The 17,548-nt window shown below is 38.0% G+C and overlaps 4 protein-coding genes across 5 annotated transcripts; 2 read left to right on the top strand and 2 right to left on the bottom strand.

Moving 5' to 3' along the window:
• Positions 1–840: 840 nt before the first annotated feature.
• LOC118262838 (mitochondrial nicotinamide adenine dinucleotide transporter SLC25A51) lies at positions 841–4,010 on the bottom strand. 2 transcript variants are annotated; one of them, XM_035574459.2, is made up of 3 exons: positions 3,683–4,010; positions 3,322–3,527; positions 841–2,366 (listed from the first exon to the last, which is right to left on the bottom strand). In XM_035574459.2, the coding sequence occupies exons 2-3, from the start codon at positions 3,505–3,507 to the stop codon at positions 1,641–1,643; spliced, it is 912 nt and encodes a 303-aa protein (XP_035430352.1). In that variant the 5' UTR covers positions 3,508–3,527; positions 3,683–4,010; the 3' UTR covers positions 841–1,640. The 2 variants fall into 2 exon arrangements, with proteins under 2 accessions (XP_035430352.1, XP_035430351.1); XM_035574458.2 differs by having other exon boundaries at positions 3,748–4,009.
• A 1,337-nt stretch (positions 4,011–5,347) lies between these two features.
• Positions 5,348–13,435, top strand: LOC118262289 (integrator complex subunit 4). Its single transcript, XM_050697648.1, has 16 exons — positions 5,348–5,558; positions 5,638–5,970; positions 6,092–6,340; positions 6,746–6,921; positions 7,417–7,609; positions 7,923–8,097; positions 8,492–8,697; positions 8,995–9,117; positions 9,430–9,565; positions 9,925–10,062; positions 10,521–10,680; positions 11,145–11,279; positions 11,454–11,698; positions 11,932–12,074; positions 12,388–12,607; positions 12,977–13,435. Exons 1-16 carry the CDS (start codon positions 5,505–5,507, stop codon positions 13,174–13,176), a joined length of 2,886 nt encoding a protein of 961 aa, XP_050553605.1. The 5' UTR covers positions 5,348–5,504; the 3' UTR covers positions 13,177–13,435.
• On the bottom strand, positions 13,427–15,546 carry LOC118262288 (steroid receptor RNA activator 1). The gene is made up of 3 exons (XM_035573508.2): positions 15,327–15,546; positions 14,828–15,232; positions 13,427–14,123 (listed from the first exon to the last, which is right to left on the bottom strand). The coding sequence occupies exons 1-3, from the start codon at positions 15,364–15,366 to the stop codon at positions 13,969–13,971; spliced, it is 600 nt and encodes a 199-aa protein (XP_035429401.2). The 5' UTR covers positions 15,367–15,546; the 3' UTR covers positions 13,427–13,968.
• A 68-nt stretch (positions 15,547–15,614) lies between these two features.
• On the top strand, positions 15,615–17,243 carry LOC118262287 (stromal cell-derived factor 2). Its single transcript, XM_035573507.2, has 4 exons — positions 15,615–15,971; positions 16,142–16,337; positions 16,589–16,813; positions 17,022–17,243. The coding sequence occupies exons 1-4, from the start codon at positions 15,887–15,889 to the stop codon at positions 17,191–17,193; spliced, it is 678 nt and encodes a 225-aa protein (XP_035429400.1). The 5' UTR covers positions 15,615–15,886; the 3' UTR covers positions 17,194–17,243.
• Positions 17,244–17,548: the final 305 nt, after the last annotated feature.

Raw genomic sequence — 17,548 nt, 5'->3', positions numbered from 1 at the left:
GCCGACCTTTTGGGGGACAGAGGAATTTAAGGGTTGTTGGGGCCTCCCGTAATCGCAAATACACAACGAAACGCAACGCAAGTTGTTTCACGTCGGTGTTCTGTGAGGCCTTGGTATTATTCCGGTCGAGCCTGACCATGCGTGCCGAAGCATGGCTGTCCCACATTTAAAATATGAATAAAATGAGGTAATATGCCTCGTTGTTCGGACGGAAAATCTTGTGATCTATATAGCGGCATTATAAATGACCACATGTTTAATAGAGACCGGCGGCTAGCAGTCTCTGATAAACCTGCTAACTGAAACTTAAACAGGGATCTCTAAGTGCACTGTTAGGCATGGTAAACCCCCATATGTAGAGAAAGAGAAGGCCAACGTAGTCCAGCAATGGGTTGTCACAGGTCGTTGATTAAATTACGTAAACACCAACTGTGGGATAATGCAATATTTACTTAATCGTCTACGTTATTTCGAACAAGGCTACTCGCTCAAGGTAGAAGTAATTTGATCATTTGTTTAAATTACGTTTAACACGATTTATAAAACTTCGGTATCTACCATTCAGATACTTTATACGGGTATATTGACTGGTTTTATTCAATTTGTCTTCAAAGTTCAACGGGTCGATTATATTCTCTCTACAACTGCAGTTAATTACTTTTCGATTAGGTCTTTGTTACGTTTCCAACGATAAGTTCAGATTAGTAAACGTTAGTGTTGTGTTGGTCATAAATATAAGAGAGAGAATTAAATGGTTTAATTACAATCACGTTAATCAAGTATCTACGTGTATGTAGGATAGGCAGAAGGTGAGGCGTCTCACAAAATAATAGTCAGCACTTTATTTCATTGCATTTATTTCTTTTAGAAAAACTTGCGCAGATAGGTGGGCACCTACATTAATTAATTCAGCTATTATATTGTATAACACAGATCAATATACTGTTATGTATTTGGGTTCAGCTACAGACACATAAAATACTGTAAAAACATAATATATTGGCAATGCCCTACAAGCATCGACTGAACTATTGCACACTGTATTGTTGCGGAAACAAGTATCGTAACATGCCACACGTATAATAATAACATTCATAAATGCTTCCAAATGTATAAATCAACATTGTCTACTTAAAAATAATGTTTACAATAAATTAACTATAATCGCACTTACAGATTTACCCCTGATCTTCTCAGATATCCTCACAACTTATACACACAGGCAGAGGTGGAATATTTTAGAATTACAATTGTCTTCTCAAGACCCAATTGTTCAACAGAAGCAAGCATTTACATGATTCAACAGATTTAGCTTTGAAAATTATTATTTTAAATTTATTGGCATATCGAAATATTTTATAAGCAGCATAGCTATTACATTAAAAACATCGATAAGTTTGGATTTCCAATATTTGGTTTCTACATATTATATACATATGTACAAAATACAGTTTATGTTGACAAGATATAACAGAAAAAGATTCATGTTTGTCATTATTGTGCTCAAATTGTTTACTGCTTATCTGTACATGTGTATTCCAAGAAATATACATTTTTTAAACAATATAAATAACAATTTGATTTAACATAATATCTTTGAAACAAATAAATAAATATCTGTACAAGATAAAACAATTTGACTAGGAGTATAAAAACTTTCGGAAAACTTCATATGAGGCATTTATGATGCCCCAACTTAGGAACGCACGGGAGATGTTAAGTAAAGCTCCATGGTAGAAGTTGGTGAACTTAGAGCCTCGCATGTGCATAATATAATTAAATTTATACCTTACTGTTCTGTGGGGACCACCAAGTTCACATTGCATTGCTATTTTAATAACATTCAAAGGGTAGTAGATTGTACTGAGCAGGGCACCGATTGATGCTCCAGCTAAGAAGTTTTGTAGGCCTTGGTACAGTGCTCTTTCTTGTTTAGGGAGCCTCTCCTTCATTTCATCACGAATTATGAAAAACAATGCATTTGTAGGACCATTTCTAAGTAATATGGGTGCTAATCCTCTATAGAATTCTTTAATACCATAGTGTTTAGCAATATGACATGCTGCATCAGCAGTATTCTTGAACTTTTTGTGGTACTCTGGATGTATCAGTAGTGTTTGTACTCTCTCGAAAGGCATTAGAGTTGCTTCAAAGCAGCCTGCAACAAAACCCGCACATGTCTTTGCAATGTATGGGTTCACTTTGTATTCTAACAATGGCTGTAGGCATTCATCATACACCCCAAACATTAGAGACATTGAAAGTGACCTTTGCATCAAAGGAGGTAGCATTCCACGGTAAAGAAAAGGCAGGCCTTCTCTCCGCAACTGGTGGAAGGCAAAGTGTGTCTCAACTCCATGCATCATCTGAAAAAGTCAGAAATATTATTGGCATCAATGTGCATCAGGATTAATTGTATTTAATAGAACTTAGATTATTAATTTGAGCCTACGCACAATTTTGTGTTTTTTATTTTTTCATCGTTAACTCATTAACATATTTTACAAAGTAATTTGCATTATACAAGGTTATTCAAGTAAATTGAATTTATATTATTGACTGCCTCGTTGGTCGAGTGGTCGCAAGTGCGACTGCCGAACAAGGGGTCTCGGGTTCGATTCCCGGGTCGGGCAAATAATTACTGGGCTTTTTTCGGATTTTCGAAAATTTCTCGGTAGTAGCACGGAGTCTGGAATTGTGTCCAGGATATGGCAATAGGCTCACCCCCTATTACATGGGACTTATAACAGAAATGGTGAAAAGTGGGTGTACATTGTATAGCGGCATTACGTGCCGTAATGTGCACCTCTGCCTACCCCTTCGGGGATAAAAAGGCGTGACGTTATGTATGAATTTATATTATATAATAACATGATATTTCAACAAACACTAGGTATAAGAGTTTAATATCTTCCATTTATCTGAATATTAGAAAACTGATTGACTGACATTGCATATCATCAACCAAGATCATAGTGTTCCATAATTTGCTAAAAAAACTATGCACACATGAATAGTGATAAGTCTTATCACTGTTATGATAAGAGCTGCCCCCAGAGGTTTTAATTGTTGTTATCATTTATCTTAACCTACATTATGCATTGTTGAATAGTTCTTAATTTCTATCTTTAAAACTCAAGGTTACTCATGCATAATTTAAAAATGTCTATATTTAAACTGCAACCTTCATCAAGAATACATTAAGATCACATTCAGGTCTCACAATTTCAGTCATACTGCCCTTGCTAGGAGCTATGAAGTGTAATGTTGACACAAGTATTATGTAAATATGGTGTGAGTGTGAATGTTGGATTAACTTACCTGTCTAAATATGAGTTTATTTAGAGGATAGCTTATGAGTATGTTACAGAAGGCTGCCCCCCCTCCACACACAAATTCCTTCCAGTGGCGAGGCAGCCTGGCGCGCACGGGCGTAGCGCCGTCTGCGAGCGCCCGCTCTAGGATATGTCGCTCAGACATTTCCTTTTCCTTTCTTTCACATGACATTATTTTTTGTATTCCATTGTCTGAAAACAACACATGTAACACTGTGACTCACGTTTTATTCATAATACACAAAGTTTATCAATAAAGCATAATACAATATCAGCGTTAGGAGATCGAATCTAATGATAAAAATGACTGTAATATTTACGTTTATACACAAAATCAATGCACCTACCTCAAAGTTTATGACAACAAATTATGATTTAAGCAATTAGATTACATAACGATTGAATAATTTACCTTTCATGAACTACAAATAATAAATAAATTGTTACGTGTGAGATGAAGAGCTAATAGCTTCATCTTTATTTCATAGCAGACGGATCTATGGTTGATGTTATGAAGCAAAACAATAATATGATAGTTATAAAAATGTCTTAAATAAATGTACAATACTGCTTGTTGTTAAAACAATTTTATAAATATTTTCCACCCAGTAACAGCAGCAATCCTTTCCCCGACCGACCATATGCAACTTGACTTGACAGTTCATACTGTTGACATTGACATTTTTAGTAGAATAACACACTCACTTTGACACTCATTTTTTAATTTCACTTTTAGGTTAATCAAAATAAGAGGTGGGCAAAACTTCGGATAAATAATTCAAATGGATAAATACTGATTATTTATCCACATTTTTGGATAAGTAATGTAGTAAAAACTGATAAATACTGAGAAAAATATAATTATTTATAATAAATATAAAAGAACCTCCGAGTCAAAATTCAAAACCTCGTCGTAACAACGAAAATTAAAAGAATTTATTATTAAACAACAAGAAAAAAATAAAATGAAGTTATAGATGTATGTATGTATGAATGAATGAGTATATTTAAAATCCCACCCAAAACATAAATGTGAAAGGCTGCCAAGTTCGATAATATTGGAATGCTTCGCCTATAAAAGAAGTGAGATCTAAATAAGTACCAAGTTCCATACACAGACCTCAGTTAAAAATGATATAACTTGGCAAGTTTGTTTTACTTTCTATGTACAAGTTTTCACACACTTTGTTATAAACCTACTAAACGCAATGAGTCAAGTATATAATTTTCTATTAAAACTTGCCAAGTTATATCATTTTTAACTGAGGTCTGTGTATGGAACTTGGTACTTATTTAGATCTCACTTCTTTTATAGGCGAAGCATTCCAATATTATCGAACTTGGCAGCCTTTCACATTTATGTTTTGGGTGGGATTTCATTTATTTTTGTAAGGTTTATTTTCTTTATTTCTTATTTTACCTTACTATGACTAAATACAAACCTTCGTAACGAATTTTAGGTCGGTACGACCATTGGAAGATATAGATATTTTTTTTGTTTTAGTTCCTTAGGGGTATGAATTTACACCTTCATTATTTTTAAAACCGACTCACACTTGGCCATTTTCAGATTTTTTCCTTTACCTTGACCTAAAGACCTACCTCCATGCCAAATTTCAAGTCAATACGACCATTGGAAGTGGTCTAGGTTTTTGATGAGTGAGTCAGTCAGTGAGTGTATAGTAAAAATAGCTATTTTCTGACGTCAATATCTCAAGACCTACAATAGGTACATTAATGAAATTTTGTATTTTAGATAAGTAAGTAGATCTCGACAGATACTAGAAATTTCATATGTGTAGATAAAATAGATTTTGAGTTATAGGTGGGTCGAACTTGGCCCGAAATGGTTCGTGTAATATAACTCACGGCCGGTGTGTCGGTTTTTTGCTCGAACTTGGCGGACACACTGCCGTGTGTCTAGATACGCACAGAAATCATGTTCATAGTAATTTTAGTTTATCTGGGTTATCTGTGTGAAGTCTTGTTGGTTGACACTGACAGTGAATGCCAGCTTTATCATCAAATCATCAATGTCAAAATGTTGATGTTGATAATGTCAGAAACTCAAGACTCAAGCTATTTCTGAAATATAAACATGAAATATACTGTTCCTCGGCCAGTCTTCTAACTGCATCAAACCAAATATCTACTCCGCAAGGCTATAAAATGGCAGCAGTATTAAAGAAAAGAGCATTAGCAGAGTATAATAAAGTATTTCAAGTAAGTCTCTAACCTATTTTGCGGTGAGTGCAATAAGCCCTTTAAGAGATAGTAATTATAATTCTATACCGTATTTCAGGATGCCCCTGCTACTAAGAAGCTGCATCTGGTCAAGAAGCCTTTGATAGGCAGCTCTGCAGCTGCGTTCGTGGGGCTCTTAGAAAAGTGTAAATCCAGTGATGAAGCACTACAACTCTTGCTGCGTATATCAGACTGCCTGCAGTTCCAAGAGTCTGATGTAGAGGAGGCTATAAAGAAGTTGTCTGAACACTTCCAGTCTGAAGAAGAAGCTGTAGTCAGAGTAAAAATACTTTGGCTGTTCTGTGACATTGGTCTTGAGTGCCCTGGAGCTAATCTGAATAATTTAATTGATGAAACAACACACTTGATTAAAAATGAGACCTCACACAAGGTAAGATACTCATTTAGGAAATCTCTATAAATAAATCAAACCAGAAAACAGTAAACTTTTAAATTTTGCACTTTACTGTAACTACAGGCAGTAGTTTTAATGATAATTTACTTTGAAACAGGTGATAGCCCAAGGTATAGCCACCCTGCTGAAACTGGGCAGTAAACTGAGTGATGACAAGATCCTGATGATGCGGCTGGTGGCAGTGGCTAAGGACAACCTGAAGGACACCAGTCACCAGGTGAAGTGTCGGTGTCTGCAGCTCATCAGTGAGCTGTACCCCATACATCCGGAGTCTGAGAGAACCACTGAGATGGCCACCGAGGCTGATGCTATCGTCAAGCTGCTTGGAGACTATTCACATGCTGAGGTAATTGCAATAAGTAGTACTTAGTGTAGTTGGATGTAATGGGAGGCAGGATAGTAATTATTACAAAGTCAGAGTTATGTTTTCTTAGAAAGAATGTAAAATCAAAACTGTCTTATTAAATATTTTTAGTATATCTAGCTAGTATATTTTGAAATTAATGCAACTGCCAGGCAAGGGGTCCGGGTTCGATTTCCGGGTTGGCCAAAGCATTGCTAAGCTTTATGAAAAGTGGGTGTACATTTTACAGTGGCACTAGGGCCATAATGTGCACCTCTGCCTACCATATAGGGGATAAAAAGGCATGATGATATGAAATGGATAACTGTATTCTTTAAGTATATATTATTTAACTTTAAATTACGACCAATGTAAACTTTTATTTATGAATTTGTCTTAATACTACAGGATGCAAGAGTGCGCTGTGAAGCATTTCAGTCACTCCTCACGATGCATGAGAGAGGACAGAACCTGAGTGCCTCCCTGTATGACCTGGTGTGCGTGGCCCTGTCTGATGACTATGAGATTGTCAGGGAGGTGGCTCTGAAGCTGGTCTGGGTGCTTGGCAATAAGTACCCTGAGAAGTAAGTAATGGAAGTCATTCTATAATGTATTTTAGACCCAACTGACTGAACTGAGTGTCTATTTTGTAGATCAAGACATACACAGACAAATAACTGAACTTTAATAATCTTTTATAATCATAATTCCATATGAATGAAACTAATATGTTAAAGTCAGGTCCAACTTTCTAGATTTATCTAGATACTAGCTTCTGCTAGCGGCTTTTTCTCACAGTCACATAGGATAAAAAGTGTCCTTTGTGTTATTACAGACTATAATCTATCCCTGTTCCAAATTTTATCCTGATACTTTCAGCCATTTGACGTGATTGAGTAACAAACATAAACTCACAAACATTGGCATTTATAATATTAGTAAGATGCATCATCTGTCATGTGCTTCTGATGCATATCAGTGCAGTATCAGTTGCACCAGCCAATGATTGCATATCTTTCTAGATCATAGTGATCTTCTTTAAAAATAACAGTTTCCATATTATAATCTTATTCTTTCAGTACAATAACCCTGTGTGACGGTGAGACAACAATGCGGCTAGTCGACGATGCATTCGTGCGCATCTGTTCAGCAGTGAACGACTTGTGCATGCAAGTGCGTGCACTGGCCTGCACCTTACTGGGGACTACAAGGGCTGTATCCGATCGGTTCCTACTGCAGACCTTGGACAAACAGCTTATGAGTAATATGAAGGTATGTTCTCTATCTTACGTAATAATTAATGATAGTTTTGTGTTTAGATATTTGTAAGTCAGTGAATAATTCACACATTAAGTAGCCCTAAAAAGGAGTCCTCAAAAGTTTTGTGTACTGGAAGAAAAAGGCTGGCAACGCACCTGTAACTTTTTTGGTGTTCCATGAATGGCGCTGATCACTTACTATCAGGTGATCCCATAAAAAAAGAAAATGTACCTAAATGTTTGTTTAAGTGTTGAGACTGAACGAATTTTAGCATAAACTACAGTTATTTTACCCAAATAAATATATGTAATTTTTTTGTTTTTAGAAAAAGCGTACAGCCCACGAGCGCGGCGCGGAGTTAGTCCGGAGCGGTGCGTGGGCGTCGGGGCGGCGCTGGGCCGACGACGCGCCCGGACACCTGCTGCACCAGGACACCGTGCAGCTGCTGCCGGGCGGCGCCGCCGGGGCCTTCGTGCACGGACTCGAGGACGAACTCATGGGTGATTTATACTTTTTATTTACTAATTGGAAAGATTATCAATGATAATTGTTTTAATCCGTAGTGGAGATTTCACAATTAAAAACCTCGCAACTACTGTCTCCGCTCTAGTGGTCGGTGGGGGTGGAGGAGATATTTTCACGGAGAAGGAATTAGCATTAATCGCGACCTAACTAACCAATATGGAGTCTGACTACTACAAAGAATTTTTGAGCGCCTAAAATCTTAATAATTCTTTGCACATTACACTCGGCCAAAAACTAAGAAAGACGAACATAGTAAAATAATAGAAATCATTAAAGGTGTCTATGGACGGCGCTGATTGCTTACCTTTAGGTGACCCGTCTGCTCGTTTGCCCTATTCCATAAACAAAAATCCCTTTTCTTATCCCCAGAGGTGCGCACAGCGGCAGTGGACGCAGTATGCCAACTGTCCATGGAGAACGCAGTGTTCGCGACGACGTCGCTGGACTTCCTGGTGGACATGTTCAACGACGAGATAGAGGACGTGCGCCTGCGCGCCATCGACAGTCTCACGCGCATCGCGCACCATATCGTGCTGCGCGAGGACCAGCTCGAAACTATACTGGGGGCTTTAGAGGTAGGGGTTGCTTAGTATTTATTGCTAGGATCAATTACCGCTGGTGCAGACTGCAGACTGGTCCTAGGCAGACACCATGTCTAAGCATACTACTTAGTGTAGGTCGAGTACGCCACTCCAACATATTTCCGCTCAACAGTCCACGAAATCCAGCTAATTATAAAGATTAAAATTCCAGCAGTGCCAAAAACAAAATACACGCCAGACCTATCTGGCGTGTCCAGCATTTCAATATCTTATCTTTGTAGTAGCAATCTTTGAGAAGTCAGTTATAAACATAATGTAATAATTTTCCAGGACTATTCAATGGATGTTCGAGAGGGCTTACATCGTATGTTGGGCTCCTGCACGGTGGCGTCCAAGACCTGCCTCGAGATGTGCATCGACAAGATATTAGAGAATCTCAAGAGATATCCACAGGTAAGCATGGAAAGTTATTCTGTAGTTGTCTCAATGTTCGTCACATTCACTTTTCCCCATTAGGTCAAGTCACGTGATAATGAAGTCTATCAGTGAAATCGTAACACTACACAGCGGCGTTCTCAAGTACGGTATACGAGTATATCCCAAGATGGTTGTCAAGCATAGGTATAGTAGTAACACTCCCCTTTCTAGAGGGATAATTTTGTTCCCTAGTTACGGCTACTAGTCATGATGATGTCTTATTTTCCTAGTATTGACTACCACACCTATACGTGTAATAATATTTAAAGATGCTTATTGGTTCTTCAGGACAAGCGCTCGACATTCCGTTGCGTGCAGCGACTGGGCAGTTCCCACGCGGCGCTAGTACTACCGCTGACGACGCGGCTACTGGCCGTGCATCCATTCTTCGACATGCCCGAGCCAGACGTCGAGGACCCCGCATGTAAGTATTACTAATTATTTATTGTACATTGTTTTTAAACTAGATTTTCGCCTGCAGCAAATTCCTTTTGTCTCCACTCTACTTGTTTGTAAAAACCGCATTAAAATTCATTCAAAGGACTTCTGTGTGTGTGGGCTTCATCATACATATTACATAATACATATATTAATTATCAATGTGTACTCCTAACTAATACATACATATATATCGTCACGCCTTTAATCCCCGAAGGGGTAGGTAGCGGTGCACATTATGGCAACTATCCTAACTAATAATATATCTGAATGGTAATATCACGTTTATAAATCACATTCAAGTTGACATATAACTCGTAAATCAATAACGGCTCCTTGCCACAGACATGTGCGTGCTGATCCTGGTCCTGAACGCGGCGCAGCACTGCACCACGATGCTGCCCCTGTTCGAGGAACATACCATCAAGCACTACACCTACCTACGGGACACCATGCCGCATCTAGTGCCCTATTTACCTATCGGTAAGTAACTATGTAGATAAAGACAGATCGGTACGAGAATTTGACAAATTAGAATACAAGCAACAAAAAATATAATTAAGATTAAAGTTTGCTCGCGAAATGTCGCGTAGTTTCTTTTGTTCTACTTATTTATTACTAGCAAACCTAGCGAACTCCGTTTCGCCACCAATGATTTTCCCTGTTTTCCTGCTTTTCTCTTAATTTTTTCCGAAATTTTCTTTGCTATAAACCTCACGGAGCCCGAGACTTTTCCAACAAATGCAAAACCGTGCAAATCGGTTCGTGCGTTCTGTAGTTATAGCGCCAGGAAGGAAAACCTGACTTATTTTTATATGTATAATAGATAAATCACTCAAAAACGTGTTTCTATATATTTAATTATTGATTCTGTTAGAGAATTATTATTAAAGTAAAAGTATCATTACTACGGATGGAGTATAACAAAGTATTGCTTACAGGTGACGCTCAACAGTCGAGTGCAGAGAAGATAGAGTCTGCAATGGACGACAGCGCGGTGCGTCGGTTCTTCTCGTCCGTGCTGCAACACATCGACAACCCCGCCCTGTCCACTGCAGTCCGGCTCAACATGCTGCGCTCCGCTGAGGAACAACTCAACAAGTATGGACTGTTACTGATATAATTAGTATTATGTTATATCTAAAATATCTCAGTAATGAATAGTACAAATGTCTTGGTTATGCTTGGTGAAGAAACAATAATTGTGCTACATTTCAGTAATTTTAAGCAACTAGGATAATAGTAATAATCTCATGAGACATACTAAATTAACTAAAAATCACGGTTCACTCACGTAAATTAATGGAGAAAAGCTCTACTAGTTTCGATTCACAGAGGGACTCTTCAACATGTACAGCGTGCGCAGACGCGGCGACGTCGCCGAAATTAGTAGAGTAAACCGTGATTTTTAGTTAATTTAGTAATAATCTCAACCAAAGTTGTATGAAGTTACTGTCAAAAATCTGGACTAATCCAGACATTTTGGCTTAAGATCAATGATTAATTTTGGCTATAAGTGTTTTACATTGTTCTAATAAATGTAAATAAGTCTCTCTCTGTCCCAGACTGGCGGAGATGGAGCCGGCGGTGTCTGGGGCGGCGGTGTTCACGAGCGTGCTGGCCCGCTGCGTGCGAGCGTTGCACGCGCAACACAACCACTCGCCGCACGCACTCACGCACCTCGCCACCGACTGCCTCAGGTCACTATTATTTTCAGTGAAGAAAATCACAAGTTCTCTCTCCAAATGGAATTAAAGTATTCAATAAATGATGAATGAATTAATATAAAAGAAGCTGTAGTAATACAAAAGTTTACACTAGATGACTGTTATAAATTACTTTATGTTACATTAAAAAAGTATTTTTTCCAATAGACTACAACATCAGTTCAGTGGGGTAACAGAACAAGAGAACGCGTGCGTGTGGCAGTTGGCGCTGCGCGTGAGTGCGGCCAAGCTGTGCGCGGCGGCGGCGCTGCCGGCGGGCGGGGCGGCGCCCGGGCCCGCGCCCCCCGCCGCGCCCGCACCGCCGTCACTGTCCGCGCCCGCCGCCGCACTCTCCGCTGCAGCAGCACTCACACATCACGCAGAACTGCTCGATAGGTTACTGGCCTCTGCAGGTAATTATTGCTTGTACTTTATGATATACGCAAATGTTGTTAACTTAAAAAAGGACCATAATTTAGGAGACAAATCTAAGGAAACATGTACAAAATGTTGATTTGACGAACAAAGAGTGCCTTGATTTTTCTTCAGGTCAGTATTTTTGATGTGGCCATTTTCGATTAGCATAGTCAATTCTTCCAAATCCATCCCTAGCTTTATGTAAAACTATGTAAAATGTTTGGTACAGGAGTGGAGCCCGACCCGTTCACGATAGCGGTGTTCCGTCAGTTGTCGATGAACGCGGACCACAAGCCGGCCGCGCTCGCTCGCGCCATCTTGCCACTGTTGCAGTCTGCGCCGCTGCCTGTCATACCCACGCCTAATATAAAGGTACATAGCTATGCTATGAAATTATAATTTTCTGTTTGGATTTACCTTGGAAAACTTTATGAAGATAATATTATCAGAAATGTTGTTTTTAAACTTATATTTTGAGACAGTGTCGTGTTACCATTCTCAATCTCAAGTAATCAAAGGAGAAAATTGACAATGTAGATGCCACCATAATCCCACCACTGATCAATAATTAATCTAGGAGAATAATGATATAAGTAACAATGTTTTGGTAATTTGAATAATAATCTCAAGCTATATTCGATCAGATTCACCTTAAAAGTAGCATAATGAGTTACATTTTCAACAGATCCGCATGTGCACGGCGAGTATCCTGGAGCCGGCGGCGGACAACGACACAGTGGTCCGGTTCAGCGCCGGCCTGGTGGCGGGCGTGGCGCTGGAGGCGGAAGTACTGCGCGTGCGCTGCCCCGGACAGATCCGCGTGCGTGTCGCCTACCCCGACACTAGGGTGCACGCACTCGTCCCACATAAGGACCATCTCAGACCACTCGATCATCAGAATACTAGTGAGTTGAACTTGAATATTTTCTTTTTTTGTTTGAAGAGGTTAATCTTCATGTTTCATTCCCATTATAAACAATATTTGAATCGTCATGGAAACTAAAATTACATAGCATGCCTCTACAATTTCCTATGTAGGCACAGTAATTGATATCGATGCGTGTCTAACATGCCAAGCGAAACTGATGAATTTAATATCGGATTATAAATTATAATGGACCTCATAGAATTTCAATTATAATATTTCAAGCACTTGGAATTAGAAAAGTTCGTCAACAAAATAGTGCGATTCTAAATATTATGTCGGTTATTCCATGAATTTATGCTATAGACAAGTGACTAGATCTTGTACTAACATTTATACGTTGTTACAGATGATGACGGCACCCAAAACGTGCGTCTGTTAACAAAAGTATTGATATCGCACGGAGTGTGGACGGAACCGTGCGGCGTAGACATCTCAGTGTGCCTCGCGGTGGAAGAGGGCGGCGCGCGGGAACCGGCGCAACTGATCGAGCTGTGTCGCCCCGTGAGGGTCACTGTCGCACCCAAGCCGATCAAACGAGGCATATAGACAGGAACAATGAGTTTATAAGTGTCTGATTTAGTGTTTGTGACGATATCAGTAACATATAGTATTTTTAAGTTATAAGATAGTCCTGTTTAGAATTTCTATCCATTGTAGAAAGTTAAGGATTTGTCAAGTACAATACTGCAACAAAACATGCGAATAAAAAATGTCTCTCATTTTTATATAGAGTTTAATTATGTGCAAGACCACAAACAATATTGTAACATATGGAGTATTGAGGAATAAAGACGTATTTTAAATTTGTAGTATTTTATTTACATTATATAAACAACACAGGTTACATTGTACCTCATATTACAAATGGCCAACTTAGTTACGACTTAATAAAAGCATCACATTTCTTAAATTAATTAAAAATACTATGTTTATTGCAAGTTTTATTCAAATACATCCACATTTATATTTATACTTTCTCATTTTCACATAATAGCATGGGCGCCATGCAGGAATATTGGAACAAAGGACCTCTCTTTTCAAGATACTTGTATGTCATTTCCATTCTGTCCCTCAATCAGCATACTTTAAAGTCTGTCAAGGTGAGTATGCTATTTTATTGCTGCTGTTGGCACCCCTGCATAGGCATTATGGCTTTTGGCTACTGCAGGAAGACAAACCTTAATTTTACAATAAAAAAAAGTTATACCAAACCCCTTGTATATTTTTATCTTACTTATGATAAGTTTGGCAGTATCTAATGAAGAATGGAAGCAAATAGAACAATTTGAACATTATAACACTGCTGCTGATTTCTTATTGGTTGTTGGTAAACCTAGTTTATTCCTTATCAATAGATAGCAGTTCTGATCGGGCTATACAGTTGTGTATGAGTTGTTTGATGCCGGGCATCCAAGTGCCTACAGCACTGACATGGTCGACCATCAGAGCCCGGTGGATGTCATCTGCTTTACTTGGATTGTCATCCTTCAGTGCTGGAACAAGGAATATAAAGGAGTTGAAAGTAGATCATAATTTTTTTTTTAAGAAAACTAGGTATGTGGTTAACATGGTTTTAAATGTGATTCAATCAATATGTATCAAAGTAACTAAGAAATAGACTTGGTGCTTAACCCTTTGACTGCCACTCTTGGCTATAGCCGACAAATCAGAAGGTGCTTACAAAGCATTTGTCAGCAAATGTCAACAAAAATGTTACTATTATACAATACATAATAAACATAGAAAAAAACAGATTTGTACTTATTGTTTTAAAGATAAAATTTGTAGCATGGCACAGGGAACTTTTTTTCTTTATTGATGTGGCAGTCAAATGGTTAAAATTATATCATTACAATGTCAACCTTTATAAACTTGCCCATCATTCACACAATTATTCAATTAATTACAGTGAATAATTCACAGCCAAGTGAATTATTCAATTAATTACAGTGAATAATTCATAGCCAAGTGTGTTAAGAATTTAAATTACATCACTTCTATTGAAAGGGAAAGTCAAGTAAAGAGACATTATGTAATATACAATTGTTACAGCACAGTAAACTGATGTTCACTGAGCATGAAGTTTCAATACTTACATTGCTATTTTATAGGCAAACAATATCTTTTAATATTTGTATTAAAATGATGAACTAGATTAGTTACAATAACAAATACTAAATATGAAAATATTTCTCACCATGTGCCAACTCCTTCATTTGCACAAATATCCTGCTGTCCAATTTGCCACTACTCCACATTTCCTCCATGACTCCTATTCTCCGTCTAATGTCATTTGCTTTGGGCCCAAGCTCGCTGCTGTTGTCTAAGAACTCTAACAATATTTGTTTCACTTCCTGGAGAGTGCTTTCACTGTCTACATTTATTTCCTGAGGAGGTATGCTCGGTACCTGGATAGGAGGCGCAGGAGGGAAGGCCGCGGGCATCGGCGGTATGTTCACAGGGGGCATCACCACAGGGCTAGACGTGGCGCTTGATAAGGGAAACGCCACCCTTTTGTTAAGAATATTGCGCGGTTTATTCGGTGTTGTTCCTGGGTTGTAAGATAATTTAGGAGGATCATTCCAACCTGGGTCGATTGGTGCTGCAATATAAAGATGAGAAATAAGTTAGCATGCTAAGTATTAACGTATGGAACACTTCATTTCATAATCCTTTTCATTGTTTTGGTAACTGACCTGTAACACCTGTGTTAGGAGTATATCCACTGTTACTCATTGTTAATCAATGAAAATACTACAAATAGAACTATGAAATAGTAGATACACAGCAAATATATAGTTTCAGTCGTAAAGTTTATTATTTTGTTACCAATCACTTAATTCAGTTTCGGTGAAATGTAAACTTTGCAATTTTTCATTTTCTATTTCAACACAATGACACTGACACATCAGTGACATAAATGTGAGTGAAATGATTATATGAATCATTCCTAGTTTCTAGACCCAATTTTAACAAAAAAAAAAAAATGTTATCAATCGAATGATTATTTTTATATTACTTAAAAAGTAATCTTTATAATCTTTACAATGATAAGCAAATGAATTATTCCAGATCTAAACCTATGGCCGAGTCGTATAATTTTTGGATAATTCTGAATGCAATCAATAGAAAACAGACGTCAATTTGACAGCGTTGTCATTCTTCTGTCATTTCGGAATCGAATCATTCATTGTGTGTGATACTGTGATAAAAAGCTGATCTCGTGCGCCTGTTTGTGAATTTTTTTGCCGAAATTATGGCGTTTCTAACAGATTTCCACATCATTCGCAGTGTTTTGTCAATTTTATTATTAACTTTATTGTCAGTACAAATTTCAGAAGGTAAAGTTTACTACTAATCATTTATCATTTCGTTTCGGCGCTCGGTCTAAAAATTACGTGGCCTTTTGCTATGGGAGGATACGAGTGTGTGAAATTCAGATTAAAACTGGGGCGTTATGTATGGAATCTAATGGTAAAGCAATTCTAATGAAAGCGTAATGCCTTTTCAGGATCAAAAGCGGAATTTGTAACATGCGGCTCTATTTTGAAGATGATAAATACAGACTTGAGATTGCGGCTTCACTCGCACGACGTGAAGTACGGCTCAGGGTCTGGACAGCAGTCAGTGACAGCAGTGGATGTAGCAGATGACTCCAACAGCCACTGGTTGGTGCGGGCTCCCATGGCGGAGTCATGCAAACGCGGGTAAGTTACTGTTATGAATTTACTACACATTTTCCTATTGGGATGTTTTCCAATTAGGCTATGTTGGTTGTTGAAAGATACTCTAATTTGATTTCTGACTTGTATAGAAGGGTCTGAAAATGTTCTTTTAATTGATGTGACATAATTATGATCCCAATGTCGAAATTAAAATTATTTTAGAAAATAATTGTCATGGACTGTAAACAGAAATTGATAGTACAAATCTTATAATCACCTATTTATTATTCCAGTGCTCCCATCAAATGCAACACCAACATCAGACTACAACACGTCTCGACCAAGAAGAACCTTCACTCACACTACTTCTCATCACCATTGTCTGGCAACCAGGAGGTGTCATGCTATGGTGATGAGGATGGTGAAGGAGACAGTGGTGATCACTGGACTGTAGTCTGCAATAATGACTTCTGGAGGAGGGATACCCCTGTCAAACTTAGACATGTAGACACAGGAGCGTAAGTATTTTAAATTATTTGAACTACTTTACCTTTAAAAGAACAACAAACTTGTGTCACTAATCTGCATTCCGACCGAAACTTAACTGAACAAATAACCTACTAACTTTTATTTAATTGCTTCAAAAATTGAACCTGATTTCTTATTTAATGTTTCTTATTATTGTAATGCCTGAATCTATGTACTGATAACATTTCTTTGTTTCAGTTTCCTTGCTGGCTCAGGTCGTACATTCGGACGGCCAATCAGTGGGCAGGGTGAAATTGTAGGTGTAAACTCTCAGTATGGTGCTTACACTGACTGGCAAGCCAAAGAGGGTCTCTTCATTCACCCCGGTGAACTATTACCACACCAACACGCAATACACTCAGAGTTATAATCTGTAATATACTTATTTATTTGTATAATAATAAACTTTTTGTAATTTTATTAGGTTGTATCATCAATTTCCACAAGTTGTGTTTTATAAGAGAACTATACCAAAACTGTACTGTACATAGCATAAACCAGCAGACTATTAGTTTATGCATGTTCTGGTGTGTACAATCAAGATTACAATAATAGACACTTCTCCATTTTTGCTGGTCAAAACTTGAGGATTGTATAATTTTTACTAAACACTGTCACATTATGATTTAGTTGTTTTGTTACCAAGCACTGAACTTGAAGATATTTATGTTTACATGTTTAGGTATGTGTAAATTGTTTCACATAAAGTCACAATATTATTTTCT

Source organism: Spodoptera frugiperda, chromosome 12 (assembly GCF_023101765.2).
Source record: "Spodoptera frugiperda isolate SF20-4 chromosome 12, AGI-APGP_CSIRO_Sfru_2.0, whole genome shotgun sequence".
NCBI lineage: Eukaryota > Metazoa > Arthropoda > Insecta > Lepidoptera > Noctuidae > Spodoptera > Spodoptera frugiperda.
Note: the sequence above shows the minus strand (reverse complement) of the source record. Positions and strands in the feature narration are given on the sequence as shown.

Bases quoted from the DNA above. Each gene is read 5' to 3' on its own strand.
- LOC118262838 (XM_035574458.2), bottom strand. The intron at 2,367-3,321 runs GTAAGTTAATCC...TGACTTTTTCAG, and splicing joins ATAAACTCATATTTAGACAG to ATGATGCATGGAGTTGAGAC.
- LOC118262289 (XM_050697648.1), top strand. From the start codon at position 5,505: ATGGCAGCAGTATTAAAGAAAAGAGCATTAGCAGAGTATAATAAAGTA. The intron at 8,698-8,994 runs GTAGGGGTTGCT...ATAATTTTCCAG, and splicing joins CTATACTGGGGGCTTTAGAG to GACTATTCAATGGATGTTCG. The intron at 12,608-12,976 runs GTGAGTTGAACT...ACGTTGTTACAG, and splicing joins ACTCGATCATCAGAATACTA to ATGATGACGGCACCCAAAAC.
- LOC118262288 (XM_035573508.2), bottom strand. From the start codon at position 15,366: ATGAGTAACAGTGGATATACTCCTAACACAGGTGTTACAG. The intron at 15,233-15,326 runs GTCAGTTACCAA...TTTATATTGCAG, and splicing joins TCCTAACACAGGTGTTACAG to CACCAATCGACCCAGGTTGG. The intron at 14,124-14,827 runs GTGAGAAATATT...TCCTTGTTCCAG, and splicing joins AATGAAGGAGTTGGCACATG to CACTGAAGGATGACAATCCA.
- LOC118262287 (XM_035573507.2), top strand. From the start codon at position 15,887: ATGGCGTTTCTAACAGATTTCCACATCATTCGCAGTGTTTTGTCAATT. The intron at 15,972-16,141 runs GTAAAGTTTACT...ATGCCTTTTCAG, and splicing joins GTCAGTACAAATTTCAGAAG to GATCAAAAGCGGAATTTGTA. The intron at 16,814-17,021 runs GTAAGTATTTTA...TCTTTGTTTCAG, and splicing joins AGACATGTAGACACAGGAGC to TTTCCTTGCTGGCTCAGGTC.